Raw genomic sequence first — 19,513 nt, forward strand, 5'->3', positions numbered from 1 at the left:
AGTTCTCCTGGAATGAGACATGCTAAGGTGTTTATTAACATCGCCACTGTCAAACCCGGGAATATTTTAGGAGTTGCCCGTAGTAGCATAAAAGTTCTAATGGGTGTTTTTACTGGGCACTGCGGATTAAAAGCACACCTCAACTTGATGGGTTTAGCCGACGATGTTGAATGCCGACTATGAGACGGTTGAGCATGTTTTATGCTACTGCCCTGCCGTTAATCGATTAAATTCTCGATTTTTGGGTCGCAGCTTATCTCTTCAAGGGATCTGAATGACCTTTCGCCGAGCAAGGTATTAGTTCGTTAAGAACATTGGACTGCACGGTGAAATTTGATAACGATATCTATCGGGGTACAATAGATCCTCAGGGTCGCGGTGCAAGGTTGGTTGGTCCGCCTACCCGATATATAGTCAATGCAATGTAATATCTATCTTATCGAAAATTTTCTGCTCTTTCTAGTGGCATACAACACACATATCTTATCAGCAGACGAAACCCGGTTCTACATAGAAAAAGATTCAAGCTTTCAAGTGGTGCATTTAGTTTTTCGCTATCTCTAATAATAAGGAAGATATCAGCTAACAAAGTAGATACGAAATTACGGGTAAAAGTTTGTTGCTGGGAGGTTTGTTGCTATCGTCGCACGGGTATTATTTCAATTTATTAAAGTAACTCTATTTATTAAAAAAATAAAATAAAAGGTTATTTCAATTTCACCTATTTTTCCGATTTTACGCTTAACCACCACGCGATTGTTCCCTAATTATGAATTATGCGCTCTTCGACCGCGTTCGGATGATTGCAGGACAATGAAAATGCCTCCCGCGTAACTAATCGACCTCTTCTTAGGGTCCAACCGGGAACAATGAGACGTTGATTCTTTGTGTGTGTGTTGAAATGTTAGTCACTTAATTCGTAACTTTAAAGATAGCTTTTTAGCTTTAACATATAATTTACATAATACAAACATATAATTGAATATATCCCCAACCGAATGGCGATATATTCAGTGTGGCGGTTCGGGTGGTAAAGGTCGCGGCCGTCGCCGTGTGAAACTGACTTTAATCCTACTTAGCGGCGGAAATCGAAAGCGGTAAAACGACGACGACCGTCGCCTTTTACATCGCATAGATCATGCGAGAACCTGCCGACGCTACCGCCGTATGGGACGTGATATACGGCTGGAACGACTATGATTTACCGGCGTTATCGCGGAGACCCTTTTCGAACTGGCGACATCGAAATTACACCGTGTAAATAAATATTTACATGCACCTCAAATGGCAACTGCGTGGTGTGTTTATCTGTTTGTACGATAAACAAGATTGTAACGATTATATATAAAAATCTTATTTTTGTTTTAATTTGATATGATCAAAAATAAGGAATTAGATTGGTTTTAGATTGATGAGCCCATTACTGTCTATCAAAATTAAAAACTAATTGAAATTGATGAGATTAATGCGAAGATAATTGGAGATGCGAAGATGAACTATAGATTAGAGTGCTGTTTCAATCTAGCGCGATGACATCCTTCGTTTTAAATTGGATATCTAAAGAATACGACATGTGACATTTATTACACCTTGTAAAATTTTCAAAGAAACATTCAATTATGTTCTACGGTGAATGTCATTTATAATTAAAACTGCAATAAAAAAAAGCTATGAGTGTCAAAAAGGAACTACTATTCAGAGGAGCTCGCTAAGTTATATGCTTCCCATACAAGGCACTAACACAGTGAACATAGTAGTATAGAAGCTCACAACTTATTCCCAATGATCACAACTTACAAGAAGTTAATGTTTCAAGCGTGAATCTCAATGTTAATTCTTACATATTACCGTACTTACAATTCATACATTGCTATTCTGAAGTCAATGCAGTTCAAGAGGTAGAAAAAAAATGAGTTCGGAATATTTGGAGATCAGATTGCCATCAAGTTTTGCAATTTAGCATCAGAAACATACAAGATTTATGGTGCAAACTATAATTATTAACATCCTGTTTGTCGATATAATAATTAGTGGAACGCTTCACAAAGAAAAAAACACTGCATGTTAAACATCAATGAACTCAAATGAACGACATCATCTAATAATGTCGAGGTCGCTTGCGGGCGAGGCAGTGGAACTATATCAATGTAAAGCCAGTTTAAATTATCAGCTCTAACGCCTCGCCCGCAAACGACCTCGGCGATATGAACGTATATTAAAGTGATATACACTTGGTTTACTTTTCAAAACCTCAAATGAACGATATCATCCAATAGTGCCGAGGTCGCTTGCTGGCGAGGCAGTGGGTAAACCATCAGCGATTATTGAATGCTCTTGATGCCATAGGAATAAGGGATATAGTCAACACTCTATTTTGCAGTTATTTAACGGACCGAACGCAAATAGTCAAAGTTGATGATGTGCATAGTACAGATCAAATTATTAAAAATGGCGTGCCTCAGGGAACAGTTTTGGGACCCTTGTTATTTAATATTTATATGAATAGCTTATTAACTTCTGACGTTGCGGGGGATATGACATGCTTTGCTGATAATACTGTTGTCTCATATTCAGATGCAACGTGGGAAGGGGTGAAGAGTAAGGCAGAGAGTGACGTAATTAAAATATTTAATTGGCTTTCTTATAATCATTTGACAGTGAATGTGGACAAAACATTTTTCATGCCATTCTCGACCTATCGTAATCAGCTGCCAGTTTACGATGAATTGTCTGTTAACTTGACAACAAACATCCTAAGCATCAAATCCACACATAGTTTTCGTTATCTCGAAGTGGTAATTGATAGTAACTTAAGGTGGGACAGGCAGATTGAAAGTATATCAAGAACATTGAGAACTTTACTGTATAAATTCAAATATATAAGCACTTAAAGACATTGTATCATTGTTCCATGGCGCAGTCGAGGCTGCGCTATGGAATTTTGGCATAGGGTGGTTTATACGATACTCACTTAAAACAATTGGAGATACTACAGCGTAAGATTATTAAGAAGATATTAGAAAAGGAAAACTTGTACCCATCAGCACACCTATGTTTGGAGTTTTGGATGTCCGGAAATTATTTATATTCGAGATTATAACTTATACATGCAAAAATAGACATCTGCTAAGGAATATGGACCATCACTACAATATACCCGATATAAAAAAGACTCACACGTGCTTCAACCTAACTTTGCCAAGAAAATATGTGAACACTGCTACTCGGTTTTACTGTATAAAATTTTTAGCAGACTCTTACCTGAAATATACAAAATATATGTATTGCATTTGCACTCAATTACATTACTGAAGGGAAGGATCAAGTCATTCTTGCTACGATGTGATAGATCACTTATTGATGAGTTGTTTTAATATCCTTTACTTTGTACCGATCTTTGTTGATTTGTTAATTATGTTATTAGCGCATTCTTCTTGTACTTGTTATTTCTTGAATATGATATTACTTCATAGAGCCAAATTTTTGAATTAATTTGTGAATCGTATCCGTCCCTAGCACAACCACATGGTTTTTAGGGCGGAGATTGATATTATTTTTATTTTTTACGGAAGATGTACTATTCTTTGCTTTACATTCCGATTTTGAATTGTGAATGATAATTAATTGTAAGGATTTGTGTGAATTGTAAATGAAATTTTTAATGTAATTATTGAAACCGTGAAAATAAAAAAAAATTATTATTATTATTATCAATGTAAAGCCGGTATAAATTATCAGTTCTAGCGCCTAGCCTGCATGCGACCTCGGCGAAGTGAAGATATATTAAAGTGTTATGTACTTGGTTTATTTTTCAAGACCTCAAATGAACGACATCATCTAATAGTGCTGAGGTCCCTTGCGGGCGAGACAGTGGATATGCAATTATATCAATGTAAAGCCGGTGTAAGGTATGACTAATAGTAAATGTTGTTATTAATATTAAGTAGGTTAGGCGTAATAAGACTATTTAATAAGGTTAGTACAACAAACATAACAAGCTTTGTTGTACCACGTTAGCAGTAAGTCTAATATAAGTATAGTGTATTTAATTGTAAGAGATATAGTGGAAAGAAGACAAATAGAAGTTAAGACAATGATACAGTCTTTAATTATTAATTGGTTATCTTTACCAAATCTACCCAAAAGAATAGAACACTTATTAAGTTATTGCACCGATATAAATTATCAGCTCTAACGCCTCGCCCGCAAGCGACCTCGGCGAAATAAACATATATTAACGTATTATGCACTTGATTTACTTTTCAAAACCCCAAATGAACGATATCATCCAATAGTGCCGAGGTCGCTTGCGGACGAGGCAGTAGATATGTAGTTATGTCAACGTAAAGCTGGTATAAATTATAAGTTCTAACGCCTCGCCCGCAAGCGACCTCGGCGAAGTGAAGACATATTAATCCTGCTGGTCTGATCATAACTACTATACACTTGTATCGTTCGGGTCAATATGACCCGAAACATAAAAAAAAGGAAACAAATTGCACAAGTTACTAGTACTTGTTTATTTAAGGCAAAACTAACAAATAATATTCTAGCTAACTTAGAAATTACGGATAATAATAAAATATTGTTATAAAAAGCTATTTTTATGTTTTACAATTTGGACAGAAGTATGTACAGTGAGTTTTACAAAGATGTTTATGATAATTATTACACACTATGTTTGTTTTATTGTCTTTAGTTGAAGGACAAAATTTACAACGGCTGCGTTTTAGAATAGTTGTTTGTGGCACATTTATAACGAAACAATATGTACTTCCATTGTTTTGAATTCTTTGCACAACATTTCGCGATTCCTCTGTTCTTGGCATATGTGTTCTGCTTCTTATGTGGTTTTGTATTAGAGATTTTCATAATTCTCCTAAAAATATTCTTCTTTTAGTTTGCTTGTTCACGATCTATACTCCTCCAAGGCAAGGGCATCATAAGCGTGATTTGTTTTACGCTTACAGGTGTACGTGATTATCAGATGATCTAGAGTATCAACAGCTCCTTTTGTAGCGTTATAGTCTAATAGTATTTACGGTTTTTTGTCATCCCTGGTACTAATTTGTTTGTCGTGGTGTAAGGTAGACATCAGAACTACGTAGTATAGTAATATAGTTGACTACGGTAGTGTCATTCGTAAAATAAAAGGAAGATTTCTTTATTTTTCTTCTTTATTTACCATGGACTTTGGAAGCTCAGGCTTGTTTTTTCTTACAGTACCCAACATCGTAATTTTTTTTTTGAGAAGACTGCGCCAGATTGTAAGACGTAAAGAAATTATTGCAAGTTAGATTGTGACCTCTGAGTTCGCTACTAAAATCGCATACAACCCGCATGCCTTGATTTTTTTCAGGAGCTGCACCCGGTACTTTTCCTGTATATATTTGTAATTTCAAAGCATAAGAAGTTTCACTATCACAAAAGGTCCAAATTTTAATTCCATATTTTGCCGGTTTGCTGGGAATGTACTATTGAAAGAGCATCGCCCTCTAAATGCTACTAACTGTTCGTCAATAGTAACATTTACTCCAACATTATACAATTTTGGAAAAACAATCTTATTTCTGTCATCAAACCGAATTACACGAGATATCATGGAAAATGTTTCCAATGACATAGTCGCTCTAAATATATTTCTACCAGTTTCTTTATCCCACAAGCTTTTCGTAGATTTCCCATATGACTGATAAACCCCAGCAATTTTTCCAATTCTCACCGTAAACACTTCGTCCTTCGAGATTTGTCATTTCAATTATTGTATTTTCTACAGCATTATGAGATATAACTTGAAATTACGACTTGATGTGACCAATGCGGCTACTGGCATATCTTGTAATTAATGGTGTTTGGTGTATTACATTGGCAGCAGAAAAGCGACCACGTTGCTACGGTTGTTTCGACTTCCATTCTATTCTTCCATCCTTTGAAAAACAACTTTGCACATTTGTACTTAGATGCATAGTATCGACTTCACCATCAGAGTTGTTACTTTCAGATGCTTCACTTGTATGATCTTCATATTCGGAAATATCTTCATTACTGTCAGATGCTTCAATATACGCCTGTAACTCTTTGTCAGTCAAAGGTCTGCAACGTGCCATATTTAATGTAAAGTCGAATACTGAATCATAACTGCATTGATGCCTTGTTTTATAGTCTCAACATCGTTACTAAGCACAGACCTGTCAACGCACGCTTATGAAAGTATTCATATGGATATAGGCTATAAGAATCTATGGTCGCAGATACACGTACAGACTTGTTACTGTACTGTATATACATATATGTATATCTAAAATTTTTACTATATTTTTGCTTCAAACAATATATTTTAGTTGAAAATGTAATAAAATAAACTTCGGGTCATATTGACCCAAACGGTATATGTGTAACATTTGAAGGTATACTAAAAAAATACATAACATTCAAAAATGTAATATGAAATAACAAAGTCCTAATATTGACAAATAAAGTCACCAGTGCCCAAACAGAAAAACAATTAAACAAAAACACAATTTAGTATTACATTTCGTAACATTTCCTTTCGGGTCGAATAGACCCGAACAGTACAGCAGGGTTAAAATGTTATGTACTTAGTTTACTTTTAAAGACCTCAACTGAACGATATCATCACTATATCTAATTATATCAACGTAAAAAACAAGACAAAAATTTTATAAGTACAACTTAGAAAGAACGAAAATCTAGTATCGAGCTGCCGAATAAAACAGTTTTTTGGTTTAGATGATACAAACTGAAGATTAACTCTTACATTTCTGAGATTTATAACTGCTGTGGCCAGAAAAGTTATAAATGATATAACTAACCAAAATCTTCTTTCTTCAAAGGTATGTAAGGTGCGGCAAATTTACTTTTATTAAATCAAAAACATTTGTAGATAAAAAATGTAAAAGGTGAATAATCAAAAATGTTCAATTCCAGTAATAATATTAACAACAATAAAATATTCTTAGAAAAATAAAACAAAATTTTTCATTCACTAAAAATTCGTCGACTTAGTAAACGTTAACATTTGAAAGAAACCCATCTCGAAAATACAAAACGAACCGTCGCGCTCCGATAACGCCATCTCGCTCAAAAACCGGCCTTCTTCATCCTGTTTCTTTTTTTCGCTTCCACACTTTTTCTAATAGCCCCCGTACACCGTGTCTTTTTTTTTTTCTTCTGGTACGATCCCAAACGGGGCCGCGACGGATACCGGGAATCCGTTCGCCGGCTCCAATTGATAAAACACAATGCACCGCGCCGAATCGATCCGATCCGGGGTTCCCCCTTGTCACCGCCCCAAACAACGGAACGGGGGCCGCCGGGCGTGCGACCCCACGTCCAGAAACAAAAGACCCCGCGACGTCTGCACAATGGACACCTTTCGACGTTCGAAGACGACGTCGGCGACAACTTTTAGCGACGTCAACACGATTAAGATGTTTTAGAATGTATTTTTAAAGGAATTTAAAAAGAAATAATAAAACTTCTTTGTCCATTATTACTGAAATCATTTTTTAACCATCAAATAGATTTTTTTTTAACTTTTAAAACCTATAAGGGCAGAGAATGGTAAAGGCTGTAGATTAACGAGCTTCGACATTATACAGCCGGAGATAACGACCGGGAGAGGTTGGTTTACGAGGCACGAAGGAACGTGTCCCGCTCTCTCGCCTCTCGGTTTACCCCAATTTGCAAATGAGAATCGACACCGCGCGAAAGGCAAAGAAAATATAAGGTGAACAAGCAACAAAAAAATAATCCTACCTGTTAGATGATTCCCGGTGAACTCGAAGTCGTCGTCTTGATCCCAATGTTTCAGTGAAAGATTCGAAAGGGGTGTGGCATTCGCAAATTCTAAATTAGCAAAATGCCAATCTAAAATTTGCCGATCTTTTGATGATAAATAAACGTCACTAGAATAATAAATAATAATTAATAAAAAAAATAATTTCTTAACCCTTAATTAGGCGCACTTGGTGTATTTTGTACACCATTCGCAGAAAATATCAAATAAAAATAGATATATAGCGTTTCTTCCTCTGCGGCGCTAGGTACCTTACTATCACACTGTTCGGTTTACCCTAGTATCACGTCGGCTTGTTACGATACACTAGAGAGTCGTTTTTTTGAGTTTTAGAAAAGTTGGTGCCTAAAGTATACCGCGCGACCAATTATGTGAGTAAAATTTTATTTTTTTACAGTCTTATTTTATACATCTTTGTACATTTTTATTTTATTACATCATTTTTATTTTATTACATCTTTAGTATTTTGTAATTTTCTGTAGGTTTTCGTTTTATTTATTTCGATTTATCGTAGGAATAAGATCCAAATTAGAAACTCAAAAAAAAACAAATATATGAAGAGCTGGGGCTTCTTATAGAAATTGATGAAGATGAAAAATTTGTAGAATTAGATGACGAAGAGGACGATGATCTGAATGACGAAGAAGTGGCTTTTAGTGAGCATGACAGTAATTCCGAGATTTCAACCGATGAGAGTGAAGAAGAAAATTTATATACTGAAATTCTCAGCGATGCATTTTATTCTGGCAAGGATAAAACGACGAAATGGTCTAAAGTAAGTTTAGTTCGTAAGGCAGTAAGAACAGAGGCACGTAATTTGGTCAAAATAATGCCAGGGCCAACATTGGATGCTCGCGGTATAGAAAACGCGATAAACAGTGTTTTGAAAATATTTTCAATAGAAATGATAGATGAGATTATTACATACTCAAATAAATGTATACAGTGTGTCCCCGGATTGTGTCCCCGTAAGGTATAATTGACGATACATTTTTGAATTCAAATTCCATCTTTTACAATTAAAGTCTGGATGTCATAAAACGAAATATAACCAAGTTTTACGTTAAATGTCCTCAAAGTACCAAAGTTAACCCAAGAAGTTTGTTAACCGTTGCAAGTAAAGTGGCCTTTCTGAGCAATGTACAGCAAAAGTTGATTAAAATAAAATGTTTGTTATGTTAAATTATAGCGATATGCCGAATTTTATTAATTTAGGATATAAAACCAAATGCAGATTTTTAAATCGTAAGATTAACAAAACATTTTCGATCTAAACTAAATTAACATAAAAGGTTATTCAATGATACCACCACCAACACTAACACATAATTCAGCCCTTTTCCGACATTCATTGTTTATAACTTTTTCAAATGTGGTCCAACGGAATTTCTCTAATAACAGTTTCAATTTTTTGTTTGAAACGGTCTAAATAGTTATTAAAATTTTCAGTGTACACTTTTTGTTTTACATAACCCCAAAAAATAAAAATCCATAATAGTTAAATCCGGACTTCTTGGCAGCCATGGTTGCGGACCACATCTACCAATCAATTTTTTCCAAATAACGTATTTAAATAATTTCTAATTAAAATAGTCGAATGGCCCACATTCTTCTTGCAACCATCTTGTTGAAAATATAATTTATTGCGTTTTTCTAAATCCACGCCGTGAAGATAATTAAATAAACAATTTTCTAGTATTTCCAAATATCGGTGTTGATTCAAATTGCTGTTTATGAAGGAAGGTCCAATAACACCGTCCCACGAAACAGCACACCAGCACACAAGCTATGCGATAATGTGGATTAGTCTTTGACCAGAATCGACAATTTTGTGATGTAACCACTCCATTAGTGGTGAACGATGCTTCGTCCGAAAATATTATGGTTTTTAAAAAAATTCTGTCTTTCAAAATTTTGTACCCAAGCAACAAACAATAATCTAAACGTTTTGCTTCATCACCTAATTCGATAGTGTAGTTAAATTTTGGTTTATACGGCAATATTTTATTTTCTCGATAAATTCTTTGTACATGGGATTTACTTATACCGACTTGAACTGCCCTTTTTCTTAACGATACTTTACCGTAATCCATTGCGTTTGTTACTGCAACAATCGACCCCGCATCATGTTCATCTAAAAGCTTTTTTACCTTCCTTTTATTTTCCACATTGCCTGTTTCTGAAATTTTTTAACAACTTTCTTAATTGTTGTTGTAGTACTAAAAATCCAAATTTTTCCTCAAATTGCCTTAAAACTGCATTGTAACTAATGTTCCCCAATCCATAGCACTGCACTATAAATATTTTATGTTGTAATGTAAACATGATCAATTAATATTTGACAATAGGCTAAAGCTAAGCTATCAAATGATAATTGTTAGTTCACTCAGATCATTTATTTTTATTGTAAAACGGAATATTAGAAAAAATTTTTCAAGAAAAAACTCAATTTTTCTTTTATGTGCTAAATTAATAAAATTCCGCATATGGGTATAATTTAACATAACAAACATTTTATCTTAATCAACTTTTGTTGTACATTGCTCAGAAAGACCACTTTACCATCAATTATACCTTACGGGGACACAATCCGGGGACACACTGTAGATAGCCTAAAACACAAATTTCAAAGGGAAAGGGATTCCAAATATATAATATATCTAAAAATGGAATGTTAGCATTTATTGGGTTACTTCTCTTATCTGGCGTGAAACGAGCCAATCATACAACTTTTTTAGAATTATGGATAACTGATTGCACAGGTATTGAGATATTTCGAGCCTGCATGAGTTATAAGAGATTTCTTTTTATATTACGAGTTCTGAGATTTGATGACATAACAACAAGGGAACAAAGACGTAAACTGGATAAGCTAGCACCAATTAGATCTACATTGGATGCTCTAAATGAAAACTGTAAACAGACTTACTGCATAAGCGAGTACATGACAATCGATGAAATGTTGGTTCCATTTAGAGAACGCTACAATTTTATACAATATACAGGATGTCCCGAAACTCAACGTCAAGCGGGCACCGGGTTAGAGGCCAACCCATACCTGTTCTGGTAAAAATAAGAAAAAAATTCTATGTATCTTAGTTAAGTGGTAATAGACATATTTTTGAAAAAGTTAAAAATCGGTCCTGTACATCATATCTTTAGGTACTACGGTCAGAAATGTTCGCAATTTAATAGTGATTTTTTTAATAATGTATTCCTCATGAACCATGCTACTATAGCAGTCACAAATCGAACAACAAAAGTCGTTAGTTTTGCAAGAAAAAGTATCAGTTTGATTGAGTTAAGGTTGAAAGAATTTAGGTCTATTAAGTTTGACACACGATTTCTAAACAACGGACTAGTACAACACCCTTGGCAAGTTATTTTAAAAGATGGCCTGTTTAGTCAAGATTCCAAAATAGTATAATACTTACCATTTTTCTTTTCCTAAAAAATATTATTGCTTGTTTTTCTGCCAAAAACGCGTTATTTAAAAAATTCATACTTTCGTATGTTATTTGTATTTCCTCCAAAATGATTTAACAACTTTGTTGGAAGATGTGCCACTCAATATCTACAGAGAAATGTAGCAATAAGATGGTTGCCCAGCTCATTATGCTCGTCCTGTACGGGATTGCATACAGAATACCCAGAAAGATGGATTGGGCGTCGTGGTTCGATTATGTGGCTTCCTCATTCTCTGGGTCTAAATCCCCTTGATTTTCTTATTAGGATTGCATAAAAGAAACAGTGTATTAAAAACCGATTGAAAATCTTGCCGAACTGCGCCACAATATTTATACAGCAGCAGAAGAAATAAATCTAAAGAGATTTACACAACAAGTAAAAAGGTCTTTTCTGTGACGATGCAGAGCTTGTATTAATGCCGACGGCAAATAATTTGAGCATTTGCCTTAGTTTTAAGAAAATAATGCTATAAAATTAATAATAAATAAATTTGTTTGTTTAATTTTGTCTTTAGGTAAACCTTATTTGAAAGAGTCTTTTTGCAAGACATAAGGGCAACCATCTTGTTGAAACCATATTTTGTAGTTCGTAGATATTGACTGGCACATCTTCTAACAAAGTTAAGAGGAAATAAAAAGTAAATACAGATAACATACAAAAGTACGAATTTTTTAAATAACGTGTTTTTTGCAGAAAAATAGGTAATAATATTTTATATGATAAGAAAAATGGCGAGTGTTGTACCATTTTGGAAACTTGACTAAACAAGCCATCCTTTAAAATTACTTGCTAAGGGTGTTGTACTACTGCTTTTTTTAGAAATCGTGTGTCAAACTTGATAGACATAAATTCTTTCAACCTTAACTCAATCAAATTAATATATTTTTTTGCAAAACTAACGATTTTTGTTGTTTGATTTGTGACTTTTACAGTAGCATGGTTCATAAGGAATACATTATTAAAAAAATCACTATTAATTTGCGAACATTTGTGACCGTAGTACCTAAAGATATGATGTACAGGACCGATTTTTAACGTTCTCAAAAATATGTCTATTACTATTTAACTAAGATACATGGAATTTTTTTCTCATTTTTACCAGAACAGGTATGGGTTGGCCTCTCACCCGGTGCCCGCTTGACGTTGAGTTTCGGGACATCCTCTATACCAAGCAAACCGGCAAAGTACGGTATAAAACTGTTTGCACTTTGCGATGCCAAAAGTTTTTTCACTAGTAAAATAGAAATTTATTGCGGAAAACAGCCAGATGGGCTTTATTTTGTCAATAACGCACCTTCAGATATTGTTTCAAGATTAGTAGATCATGTAAAAGGAAAGAATAGGAACCTGACATGCGATAATTGGTATAGTAGTTATCAGTTAGCAAAGTCATTACTTGCTAATAAAATAACATACATGGGGACGTTGCGAAAAAATAAGAGGGAAATCCCTCCTGAGTTTTTGACTAATAAAAAGAGAGAAGGGTCCTCTTTATTTGGTTTTCAGCAAGAAATCACAATTAATTCCTATGTACCCAAGAAAAATAAATCTGTTATTTTAATTTCAACCATGCATAATGACAGCTCCCTAAATGAGGACACAAAGAAGCCAGAAGTAATTCACGACTATAACATGACGAAAGGCGGTGTAGATATCGTATATCAACGTTGTTCAAACTACTCAGTGTCAAGAAGAACAAAGAGATGGGTACATTCTTTCACTTTCTAAATATTTCCGGAATAAACGCTCAAATACTGTATAATAGCATTTCCAATAAAGCCATAAAGTCCATAAGCCATTAGCCTTATGAAGCCTCATCTCCGTGATCGCCTACACTATAAAAATTTACCATTAGATATAAAGCTAATATTGAAGGAGGAAAAAGAGAGGGAAAGGAAGACGAACCACCACCAAAAATTAGAAGCAGATGCCATATTTGCAGCAGAAGGAAGAATAGGGTAACAACTATGCGGTGTGATCTTTGCCATTTATTTGTGTGTAAGGGGCACAGCAAAAAATGCGTACGTTGTAAACAATGCTCAGACGAGACTATCCAAGAAGACGAAAATTGATAAAAAAGTATTTTATATTCTCGAACATTTTTTAGGAATCAAAGTATCAAGTTTATTTCTGTTATAATCAGCAATAATTTTCTTTTGTGTTCTCAAGATTTCTTAGAAGCTAATTACCGTATTTTCTTGAATCTTATCCGCACTCGAATCTTATCCGCACTCGAATCTAATCCGCACCCCGATTTTAAAAATTCATAGTGCAAAAAAAAAATTTAGTTTGCGATTGTAATCCGCATCTTTCTTTGAGTAATTCGACAACACCAAAACGATGCGATGCTTATTATTAACCATAAATATATATTTTTTTCGTTGACTGACGCTGATGCACCTAAAGAAACCTTGCTTACGACGAGTTTTTATTAGATTAGACTTTAAATTTGCCAAGCCAGAAAAAATTGGAAAATAAATATAATTTTAAAAATAAATAGTAATGTCTAGCACGAATTCAGTTCATATAAGTACTGCCCTCGTCGTAGCTCGAACGTGGTGTGTGCTTAATTATACATATATTATAATAGCGTAATTATAAAAAAAAGTAGCAAAAATCGAAGAGGTTCTTCTATACAGTGAAGTTTAAAGAGATGTTATTAAGTTAGCGTTAAGAAAATCGAAAAGCTGGTACAATTTTTGTTGCGGAAAGACAAGGCAGCTATTGCAGACTGTGAGGCATCGTGCAAAAAATTTACCGGGCCAAAGAAGAGACGATATCATGAAATTGACGAGGCAGTTTTCTAGTTCTCCCAAGAAAAACGAAAGGAGGGACTAAAAAATATTTAATACTAGTAAAGGTTGGACTGTGGGATTTATGCGCCGAATGATGTTATCCTTGAGGCGCCGAACTACAATTTCCCAAAAGCTCCTAATGATTTTCAAGAAAATTTCAATTTGTCTCAAACTGTGAATGCCGACGAAATGGCAGTATATCTGGATATGCCAGCCAATTACACACTGGAAAGAAGAGGTGTGTGGGATATTTCTTTATAAACGAGTGGTTGCGAAAAATTGCGCATAACATGGATTGAGACAAAAACCAGTCTGAAATCTGAAAGACTTCCCGAATGGCATCTTAGTTAAGCCACAACAAAAAGGATGCATAATGGAAAAGCTGATGATGGAATGGTTAAGACAAGTATAGAGTTGTAGACCAGAAGGATTATTAAATAAGGATATTAATTAATCATAGACTGATTGCCCTTGGTTTAGACTTTTTGTCATAATAATAATACCTGGTGGAATGACATCCATACTACAACCTGTGTATGTATTAGTTATTTATATTACAAGTGGGCTAAAAACATAATTACAGTACGAGTGTGGAGAATTGCACGACGAGGTCGTAGACCGAGTCGTGTAATCACACGAGTACTGTAATTATGCTCTGGCCCACGTGTGATATACTGCATTTTATCTACGACTGCTAAAAATTACTAAAAAATCAATTTCTTTAGAAAAGTCTATTTGACATTTATAAAAATATTTTGAAATGATTGTTGACAATTTTGAATTGTCAGTTTCAACAACATGTTTACTCATCTGGAATAAGTGTTTTGAAATGTAAAAACATAACAATTAATGTTTATAATAAATAGTATTGTTTCTCTGTAAGTAGATAGCACTTTTTCTTTTGTATTGTTGCTCGTTTCAATAAATTAAGTCTGTTCTGATTAGGCTAAAAATGCGATACGTAATGAAACCAGTGCGGTAATGAACTTCATTACGTAACTCAAATCACCTCAAATGAGTGCGGTAATGATGACTTATCCAAGCAGTCGTAAATCAATTTATATTAACAAACTCGAGAATTAACAAAATCGGGAGCAATTAAACGAGCTTCTGAACTTGCTCAGTGAGTGTAGGCGACATGGAAAACGATCCCTGAAAACAATATTATAACATCATTTAAGAAGTATGGTATAATCCGAATTGATCCGAAGATGACGTAATATGGGAAAAACATGATACATAAATATGTAAATATCGTTCTAAAACCCTTAATAAAGTGTTATTGTTATAATGTGATTTTATTTTACTATTTTCCAAATTGCAACTATACGACTGCGAATCTAATCCGCACCCGATTATAATCCGCATTTGATTTTAGAGCATATAAAATTTATAAAAAAGGTGCGGATTACATTCGAGAAAATACGGTATATTTATTAATTACGGTTATGTTTATTTTCTTTTAATTTTTTTGTAAATCAGCGCATATTCATTTCTGTTTTAGCCGCAATAAAGTTTATTTTATATTAGTAATTTATTTCATATAATCGATGTTTTACTATATCTTAAATAAATAAAAACCAAAAACATAACAGTATTTCGTTGAAACACTTGGTAATTTCAATACATCACTCTTGGTGCTTAAAATACAGGGTGTCTCACGTAACTGGTTCGTTAGAACTTTTTCATCTTCCACTATTCGTAGAGATTTGAAATTTTGGTAGCATGGGTTGTTCATTCGGAACTTACGATCTAAAATATTTTCAAGATGGCCGCCACTTCCGGTCTACCAGAAGTACACCATAACTTCGCTATTTTAAATGGAATGCTATACTTTTTATTACACTGTTTAATTGTACGTAAAAAAATAGGTTGACTTTGATAAAAGTTATTGGTACCTAACGTTTTTCGTTTTCGAGTTATTTTGGTTTTAAACTTTGTTTGGTAAATTTCAACATGCTCTTTAAAACTCCATATCTCAGCTAAAGTTCATTCAAAAAAGATCTACTTTGGCACGATTACTCTTCAGATGTTGTCAAATAGATTGTCATTTGTTGTATCGGAGTATCTTATACAGGTGTAAGTTATTGAACATCATGGTAAATTATTCCAACGGCGATATTTGAAATTTGTTTTGTATTGATGGCGAATGTAATAAACTTTTGGACAGGACGTGTCGAACACTTAATGAGAGATGCCCAATAAACCTAACGCCCATCACGAGGAAAAATTTCAAAAAATTGATAAAGAATTTATTAGTTCTGGATATATCAAGACCAAAAGAAATCACATATTTCCGGTCACCAGTGATGAAGACAACGAAATAAATAATTTAACGTATTTTATTGCATTTCCAAATTCAATTTAATAACAAATTTATATTTTTATTCAAATCTAATTTTTGTCATTAACTTTTTGTTTTAATAGTTTCATTTATTTGATCTTCTGTTTGTTATTTTTGGTAAGTAAAAGCTAGTAAACTAAAAGATTATCAATCGTAGTTAATAGTACAAATAATAATAGAAATAAATTAAACAAAAAACTGTCACAATGTCATGGCCTTCTAATAAAAATACAAACGGTTTCCTGCATTTTCTGCATGTTTTGATAAATTTACGAATATGAGAGAAACTACAATAAATAAGTATAGGAATGTTTATAGATAAATTGTAGAGAATTAAATTCCCTTTCGTGTAGGCTAATAAAATATGGGGCGTTCCATTTAAAATTTTCGACTTTCTCCCCATTGAATATGGAGAAACGGTAATTCAATTTTTGACCAGTCTGTATAAGATACTCTGATACAATATATGACAATCTATTTGAGAGCATCTGAAGAGTAATCGTGCCAATTTATAGCTTTTTTGAATGAACGTTGGCTGGAATATAGGGTTTTAAAGTGCAGGGTGAAATTTACCAAAAAAACCTTAAAATCAAAATAACTCGAAAACGAAAAACGCTAGGTACCAATAACTTTTATGAAAGTCAACATATTTCTTTACGTACAATTAAATGGTGCAATAAAAACTATAGCATTCCATTTAAAATAACGAAGTTATGGTCTACTTCCGGTAGAGCGGAAGTGGCAGCCATCTTGAAAATATTTTAGATCGAAAGTTCCGACTGAACAACCCATTCTACCAAAATTTCAAAACTGTACGAATACTGGAACCTAAAAAAGTTCTAACGAACCAGTTACGAGAGACACCTGTATACAGCTCGACCAATTATGTTAATTTTTTAGCGCGCCTAATTTAGGGTTAAGATATGCAACCAAACATACACACAAAATAATTTTTTTTACCTTGGTGGTGAATTTTCCAACTCCCCCAATTTCTCTTCAATCTCCTTAGCTTGTTCCTTCAATAAATCCCATTCTTTCCCGCACGCATTTAAATCACGAATTCCACTTCGATAAGCAAACTCTAATTGAACATCCCTTTTATCAATTTTCGCCCAATCTTTAACTTTATCATTCAACTCTTCCATATGCTCCTTAATCCCAAGCATCTGTTTTTGATTAACTTTTAATTTCTCTTGTAGCGCAATAACTGATTTGAGATGTTGAATTTGTTTTTCTTTAACATGTTTCTCTTGAAGCTTTATAACCCATTCTAAAGCCTGTCCTAAACTAACCGGTTTATTTCCGGCGTAATTAAAATCTAAGTGATGGGAAAGATATGATGTGGTTTCTAATAAACGATTAAATTCTCTTTCAACCATTTCATCTTTGTCTTTATCAACTGTGGCACCGTTTGATTGATATAAAGGACATTTTTGACGAATTCTATGGAGTTCCATATCGATTTGTTTGCTTAATGTGGTTACAGGGTTACCACCTAAACCAGTTACAACCATTGCACCTAAATCAGCGATGTAATTGCCTTTGCGAAAGGTTGCAATTCTTCCTCCAACTCTATCTCGAGCTTCCAACACGATAACCTCTAACCCAAATTGTTGTAATTGCTGTGCAGCAGCTAATCCAGCAATTCCAGCTCCAATTACAATCACTTTGCCATATTTCTTAGCTGGTAGAGGTTTAACTCGCTTGAAAACACCGAAATTAATAAAACCATTTCGTTCTAAAAAAGCGTGTACCCTCTTTATTAAAGGGACATCACTATTATAAGGGGGTTCCATTTTTTCAATTGCTTCTTCGATGATTAATTGATGTTTTGGATTATCCAGCCAAACTTGAAGGATACGATTTCTAATGTGTAAATAAACTTTGACAGTTTGTAAAGCTGCATCGGCAATATCAGGAAAACAAGCTGCTTCAGTGCTGGTCATTTTATCGTAAGGCATACGACTTTGAAAAGCAGCACCTTCTAACCCAGAAAAAAGCTCTTTTACAACTGGATCATCGAGTTCTGAATCGGGATCATCCTTTTTCTTTTCATCTTCCTTTTTAACATCATCTTTTTTATCCTTTTTTAAAGTTTTTGAAGTACTCGTTGTACCCGACTTTTTATCGATTGGTGTTTTATGTTCTTTATCTCCGTTAGTTTCTTCTTCTAAATTGTTATATTTTTCTTCCATTTCTTTATATTCAACCTACAAAAATTTTCATATTCATATGATTAAATTTCAATCAATACGAGTTATATTTACCTTCGATTTCTTTCTGCGACTCATTTTCGGTGATTTTCTTTGCGATTTTAACAATAATATTAGAGAACGATTTCAAATTGATCTTTGTTTACAATGTGAGGTTATGTTATGATAATATTAATGACATAAATGTAAATACGAAAAAGAATAGAAAACTGTAATAATTTTTATGTGTTTTAGAAATTAACGCAGAGATGTCGCCAGTTGGAAACTTGTCAAATTCAAATTTAAAAACATTAATTTTAAATTTAATTCTAAATCACAAAAAGATTCTTTAAAATAAATAATAATTGTTTTACTAAATTGAAAATTTTTTGATGTATTTTAATCTACACCAAAAAAACATTTTATTAATCATCATTATAAGCACACAAAGATTATTCACATTGAGAGGATCATTTTAGGCGCATTAAGTTCAAGGATAACGCGTGCAATGATTCCGTGTGGTAAAAAATTATCCAGCCGGTCCCCACACTAAGCAGGAAAACGGCTATTTGTGAATCTGTGCTCGAATTAACGATTGTTATCTGTTAAAATGTTTCGACACGAAACCGACGCAAGCAAAGAATTAATTTTTGGATGAACTTTTTACTCTGAAAAAGAGTTCAATGATTCTTTTGTCTGCATCTTTGTAAATGTTAACGTCTTCTAACTTTGTGGGTCATCTAAAGTTAGATTAGATTCGGCCTAGGAGATATTTCTGAGCTCAATTCAAAGTCTAGAAAATAATTTCGATTTTAAATCTAAAAATGAAAATAAATCTTAAAAAGGAAGGTGCTTAATAAAAGGATAATTTTGAGTTTTTTTTAAACAAGCATC

The 19,513-nt window shown here is 33.7% G+C and overlaps 1 protein-coding gene across 1 annotated transcript in view; it reads right to left on the minus strand.

Moving 5' to 3' along the window:
* The window catches only part of LOC111416279 (lysine-specific histone demethylase Su(var)3-3), a 242,010-nt gene extending 223,209 nt beyond the window's left edge, over positions 1 to 18,801 (minus strand). The window contains exons 1-3 of the mRNA XM_071195080.1: positions 18,695 to 18,801; positions 17,388 to 18,637; positions 7,780 to 7,928 (exon numbers count right to left, since the gene is read on the minus strand). Coding sequence (XP_071051181.1) covers positions 7,780 to 7,928; positions 17,388 to 18,637; positions 18,695 to 18,718 — 1,423 coding nt within the window. The 5' untranslated portion in view covers positions 18,719 to 18,801. The remainder of the gene's footprint in view (positions 1 to 7,779; positions 7,929 to 17,387; positions 18,638 to 18,694) is intronic.
* Between the last annotated feature and the right edge of the window lie 712 nt (positions 18,802 to 19,513).

This window comes from Onthophagus taurus, chromosome 3, assembly GCF_036711975.1.
Source record: "Onthophagus taurus isolate NC chromosome 3, IU_Otau_3.0, whole genome shotgun sequence".
In the NCBI taxonomy this organism is placed as follows: Eukaryota; Metazoa; Arthropoda; class Insecta; order Coleoptera; family Scarabaeidae; genus Onthophagus; species Onthophagus taurus.